Source organism: Myotis brandtii, unplaced genomic scaffold, assembly GCF_000412655.1.
Source record: "Myotis brandtii unplaced genomic scaffold, ASM41265v1 scaffold667, whole genome shotgun sequence".
In the NCBI taxonomy this organism is placed as follows: domain Eukaryota; kingdom Metazoa; phylum Chordata; class Mammalia; order Chiroptera; family Vespertilionidae; genus Myotis; species Myotis brandtii.
The window spans coordinates 1,719,677-1,725,676 of record NW_005370593.1 but is presented as its reverse complement, the minus strand read 5'-3'; the positions used below and the strand labels follow the sequence as shown (position 1 = coordinate 1,725,676).

The window sequence follows — 6,000 nt, the reverse complement described above, 5'->3', positions numbered from 1 at the left end:
CTGGATTGCTACTTTTGAAAACATCATAGAGTGCACTTACCCAAACCTAGATGGTAGAGCCTTCTACACACCTGGGTTAGATGGAATAGCCTATTGCTCCTAGGCTACAAACCTGTACAACATGCTACGGTGCTGAATACTGTAAGCAACTGTAGCACAATGGTAAATATTTATGTATCTAAATTTAGAAAAGTTACAGAAAAATTCGGTATAAAAGATAGTGTGTGTGTGTATGTGCGTATCAGGGGGAGGATTATTGAGGGAGGCACCTTCAGCGGGAGAGATGTCAGGAGGGAGGGAGGGAGGAAGGGAGAGAGGGAAGGAAGAGAAGGGGAGAGAGGAAGAGCAGAGATCAAAGAGACCCAGAGAGATAAAACTTGAGAGGAGACACAATAAAAGGGAGAGGAATGGGGCTGGGAGGAAAGATAATGAGGAAACGGAGGAAAAGGAAGTGAGTTTGTAAGAGGAACAGGAATGGGAGGAAAGAGAGACAAAGATAAATGGAAGGAAGGGAAGTGAGTCTGTGAGTGCAGGGGCAAGCAGGGGTGGGTGTGGTGGCTGTCCCTTGCCCCAGGCCACTCCTCCTGATCCCTGGCCAACTTCTGGCTCCAGCCTCTGGTGGACAGCATCCTGAGCCAGTCTCCTCCTCGTTTATTTAATGAAACCACCCAGAACTCACAGTCAATTCAACATCATAGACTGGTCCAGCCTTTTCTTATAATGTCGCAAAAAAAAGTTTTTCTTATAATCAATTATAATCTTATGGGACCACCACTGTATATGCAGTCTGTCAATGATGGAAATGTGGTTATGCAGTGCATGACTATTCCCATTCTCTTTTCTTTTCCAATTACAGCCCCCTCTCTTTTATTTAGGATAGATGCAAGGTTCCCTTAGCATTCGCCCCGAGGAGAGGCCCATGCAGTAAGGAAGTGGGGCCTCCTGCTAACAGCCAGAGGGAAACTGAAGCCTCTTGCCATCAGCCTTGACTGAGTCAATGAGTCATTCTGAAGTGGATGCTCTAGTTGCAGTCCTGCCAACATCTTAACAGCAACCTCATAAGAGACCCTGAGCCAGAAATTCCCAGCTATGCTGCTCTGAATTCCCGACCCATAACTATCAGATAATGTTTAAGCCAATAATTTGTTATGTAGCAAATGGTTTTCCTGTCATGATCAGCTGCTTCTTTAATTTCTCTCAGTAGCCAACCTAAATCCTCCAGTTCCTAACCTCATTCCCTGATACACAACAAAACACATCTTTTTGTATGTGATGAAAGAGGCATGCTCACAATCACTGTCAACATAAAAATTTGGACATAGTATTTTGGTCCTTTTCTTTTTTCCTTTGCTCTCATTGGTAGAGGTTAAGTCTTTAAAATTCAGTTAATGTTATTTCCTGCCTAGATAGGGGCATGTTTCCCTCCCTAAAACTTCCAACTCCAACCTCATCTCTACCTTCTTCTTCCAGTCAAGAGGAGCCTATACTTTGAACCTCCCCCTTCCTCACCTCTTTTTTTGTACCTCAACACTGTATTTTACACTTCTGACCACTTTCATTTTCTTATTGCTTGTGACTGCATTCTCTTCTGAATCTCCTCCCATCTTGCTCTGTAAACTAAAGTTGGGTGATCTCAACCATCTAATAGGTTGCACCAATAACTGCTTAATACAGGTAGTCTAAAATCACCTCTAGTGCAGACTACTTTCTTGAACTCCAGACTCTATATATTCTGTTCCACTTGACTATCCTACAGGCAATTCACACTTAACTTCAGTATATTCCCCTGAAAATGCTCACCATGGTATTTCTGTTCATGGTACTGAGTGCTCTACTCACTCTACCCTTCAACTCCTAAACCAAACTATCAGTAAATTCTGTTAGTAGAGCCTTAGTATTTTAGTTTTCAGTATTCTATTCCTCTTTATCCTTATTGCTACTATCTCATCTCCAACAATCTTGCTCTCTTTTCTATACTGCTGCCAGAATGATTCTTTAGAAATGCAAATCACTTTACTCTCCTTAAAACCCTAATTTCACATGCATATTAAAAGCAATACCACTGAGATCATGCCAAATCTTCCATCCTTTGGCCCTAAATACCATTCAACGCATATCTTTTTCTACTAATTCATCATTCACCACCTTCTTACTCTTTCCCCCCAAACCCACATTCTCTCATTTCTCTATCTGCTGTCCCCAAATGTACTTACTTACATTAGGTTTCCAGGTGTTCGATCAAAATTTTGTGCCTGGAATCCCTACCTATAATGTCTCTAATCCTTTAAGAAATGGATTCTTCTGAGAAGCCTTCTGTGGCAGATACAGAGGTGCTGCCCAGCCGCTCCTTCAGAGTTGGCCTTAGCTACTGAGTTGCCCTGACTGCAATCACATCCTTCCTGGGCCATCCACATCTGGGGATCAAGGCCAGGCCATTTCTGTCCTATGTGGGACACTCTGACGGGCAATCTCTAGAGCTCTCAGGTTCATTGCACTTTTGAGGGCCTGCACTGTAGTGTGACTTCGTTTGCCCCAAATTGCTTTTTCCATATTCCTTTCACATATTTGGTTCCTTAATAAAGCCCCCTTTCCCCAAACTCCATCCTAGAATGAGCTTCCAGAGAACCCTACCTGTGACACTCTGCCTGATTTACTCAGAGCTGATTACTCTAATTTTTGCCAGTTAATCTCTTTCTTTTTAGTGTACTAGAAATTGAGCGATTATTAAGACATTACTGTCACCTTCAAGGAGAACTTATGTTATTAATTATACCCTACAGTAATTTATAGGTACTAGATTCCCAACTCTAGGTACAAAATAGGAGGTCAATAAATGCTGAATTCAACTGAAACCTTTTCATCATATGAAATAGAATATAGTGAACTGTGACGTTTATCCTTACTAGAATAAGAAAAGTGGAAATAATTTGTAATTTGTCTAAAGACTTCTTACAATCACTATAACATATGTTGAAAATGAACATAATAATAAGAGCAAACAAATGAACATAACAAGAGCAAACAAATTTTAATGGACATTGAACATAATACTAGCTATCATTTATTGATATATGCCAGGTAATAAGCGAGATGCTTCTCATATATTATGTTACTGCCTTAACATATCCTGCAACTTAATATCCTTATTTTTTTTTTTTTTTTTTTTATTGTTTTAATATATTTTATTGATTTTTTACAGAGAGGAAGGGAGAGGGATAGAGAGTCAGAAACATCGATGAAAGAGAAACATCAATCAGCTGCCTCCTGCATATCCCCCACTGGGGATGTGCCCGCAACCGAGGTACATGCCCTTGACCGGAATCGAACCTGGGACCCTTGAGTCCGCAGGCCGACGCTCTATCCACTGAGCCAAACCGGTCAGGGCAATATCCTTATTTTGTTAATGAGAAGTCTAAGGCTCAGAGAAGTTGGGTAACTTGGCTAGTTAGTTAGCTATTAAGTGCTAAGGTGAGTATATGAACCAGATTGGTCTTTTTCTTTTCTTTTTTTTTTTTTTCCCCTTTGTAATACTTTAAGCAATAAAACAATAAAAAGAAAAGCCTTTGATTCCGTAGATACATTTGGCGATAATTGGCTTCTTAACAATGAGCCTTCTAATCTATAAACATGATATATCTCTCTATTTATGTGTAACTTTTGATTTCTCTTATCAATATCCTATATAATAAAAGCCTAATATGGTAAGTGTCTGGTCGTCCGGTCGGCTGTTCAACCAATCAAAGCGTAATATGCTAATAATATGCTAAGGCCGCTCAACTGTTTGCTATTACATGCACTGACCACCAGGGGGCAGACGCTCCGACTAGTAGGTTAGCTTGCTGCTGGGGTCTGGCCAATCAGGACTGAGCGAGACAGGCTGGACACGCCCTGGAGCCCTCCTATGGTCCCTCCACAGCTGGCCAACCTTCCGCATTCCTCCTGGGCCCCAATTGTGCACTGGTGGGGTCCCTCGTCCTCTTGCAATCCAGGACTCTTTGGGGGATGTCGGAGAGCCAGTTTTAGCCCGACCCTGCAGGCTAGGCTGAGGGACCCCACTGGTGCACGAATTCATGCACTGGGCCTCTAGTTTTATATAAATATCTTGCCCCTTCCTAAGACAAGGCCTGGGCTCTGAGGAGGCATCGACATGTCCCCACCTCATATGTATCTCAGGCATCTTGACTTAAGCTGTCTCTTAATTGGCTCCTTGATTGTCACCCATTCCCTGGAATATGCTCCTATTAATCTTCCATTTCAGTGAATTTCTTCTACCTAGATGTTCAAGCTGAAAAACTGGGCATCACCCTTGAGAGCATCCTGGTCCCTCTCCCAGCAGCCAGGAACAACTCTGCCTCCAAAACATATTTTTCTGGTCTTTTTCTTTTATATAGTTTTACTGACTCCAGAGAGTGGAAGAAAGAGGGAGAGAGATAGAAACATCAATGAGAGATAATCAGTGAGCCACTGCCTCCTGCACATCCCCTATTGGGGATTGAGCCCACAATCTGGGTATGTGCCCTAACTGGGAAATGAACGGTGACTTCTTGGTTCATAGGTCAGTGCTCAACCACTGAGTCACACTGGCTGGGCAGATTGGTCTTATTTATAATTCGTAGCTAGCTTATGCACTTTTCAGTATACTATGCATGTAAAAAGTTCTGTCAGCTAGTCATAGATCATACTATATTTTGAAATTAACACAATATTACACTTGAAGGTCTCTCGTGTCAACTTACCATACAGGCTGCCATTCATTTACTTGTATTACAGGTTAAAGATACTAAAATGAGAACACAGATGTTTCTATCCACTTACGTTCTCTAACCATGTTATGTAATAAATATGGTCTCTTTCAGGTGAGACTACCAAACATAATCAAGTCAACAGCTTCTCAAAAAATGGTCCCTCTTGATTTTTAAAACAAGAGCTTCCAAAAAACTTTAATTACCTGGATCCCAATAGTCAAGAATTGTTGTTAAAGCACTGCGGAGAAGGTCAGTCCAAGCAGTCTGGCTCTTTTCTGCTCTGGCCATGGGAGAAGATAATATTCCCTTCAGAGCCTGCAGGGAAGCTGCAGCTGTGGAAGAGAGCTGGCCCCCAGGCAACTTCACAGCAGTTTCTCTCAGGACCCCAACTGTGAGGTACAGTATGGTAGGGAGAATTGAGATGCTTCCTGTAAGATACATTTCAAAAAAAATACTCTGTATTTCAGTCTATGTATATAGTTCCTAAAAAGAAATCATCAGTGATAAGACAATGTCAAAGAGTTCTTGCTTTTAAGATTATTTTTCATAAAGAACTATAACTTTTAAGATAATTTAAATAACCTTTAGATTTTAAAGATTGAATCAGCCCAGCTGGCATGGCTCAGTGGTTGAGCAGCAACCTATGAACTAGGAGGTCATGGTTCGATTCCCAGTCAGGCACATGCCTGGGTTATGGGCTCGATCCCTGGTGTGGGGTGTGCAGGAGGCTGCTGACCAATTATTCTTGCTCATCACTGATGTTTCTATCTCTCTCTCCCTCTCCCTTCCTTTCTAAAATCAATAAAAATAAATTAAAAGAAAGACTGGATTCTACAGTAGGTCCTCGGGTTACATCGGAGATCCGTTCCTATGGCGTGATGTAATGTGATTTTCACTGTAAGTCGGAACCCACATACATAAGCACCTACGTCACTCACATGGAGCACATACACAGCAGTAATGAAGTGAAACAGTAAAAAAATTTAAAAGAAAGGTAACAATTCCTGACCTTTACTTGTGGTAAATAAATAATAAAAAACATAAAGCACATATGTACATACGTTGAAATGATAGAACTTTTTTTTTTATATAAATAAATGGGCGATGGCGACGTAACCACGAAATGATGTACGTCGAGTCCAATGTAACCCCAGGACTGTCTGTATTTTGGTTATAATTGAAAATGTTATTTAAATTGTATCACAGTATCTTTTGCAGTCTTATTTTGTTTTACTTGGAAGTTGGCAAATGTCGA

The 6,000-nt window shown here is 41.2% G+C and overlaps 1 protein-coding gene across 8 annotated transcripts in view; it reads right to left on the bottom strand.

The window, feature by feature from the left end:
• Nucleotides 1–6,000, bottom strand: part of HEATR5A (HEAT repeat containing 5A) — a 97,858-nt gene that overhangs the window by 5,788 nt on the left and 86,070 nt on the right. For all 8 annotated transcript variants that reach the window (XM_014528978.1, XM_014528980.1, XM_005880985.2 and 5 more), the window contains one exon: nucleotides 4,949–5,173. In XM_014528978.1, the coding sequence (XP_014384464.1) occupies nucleotides 4,949–5,173 (225 nt within the window). The remainder of the gene's footprint in view (nucleotides 1–4,948; nucleotides 5,174–6,000) is intronic.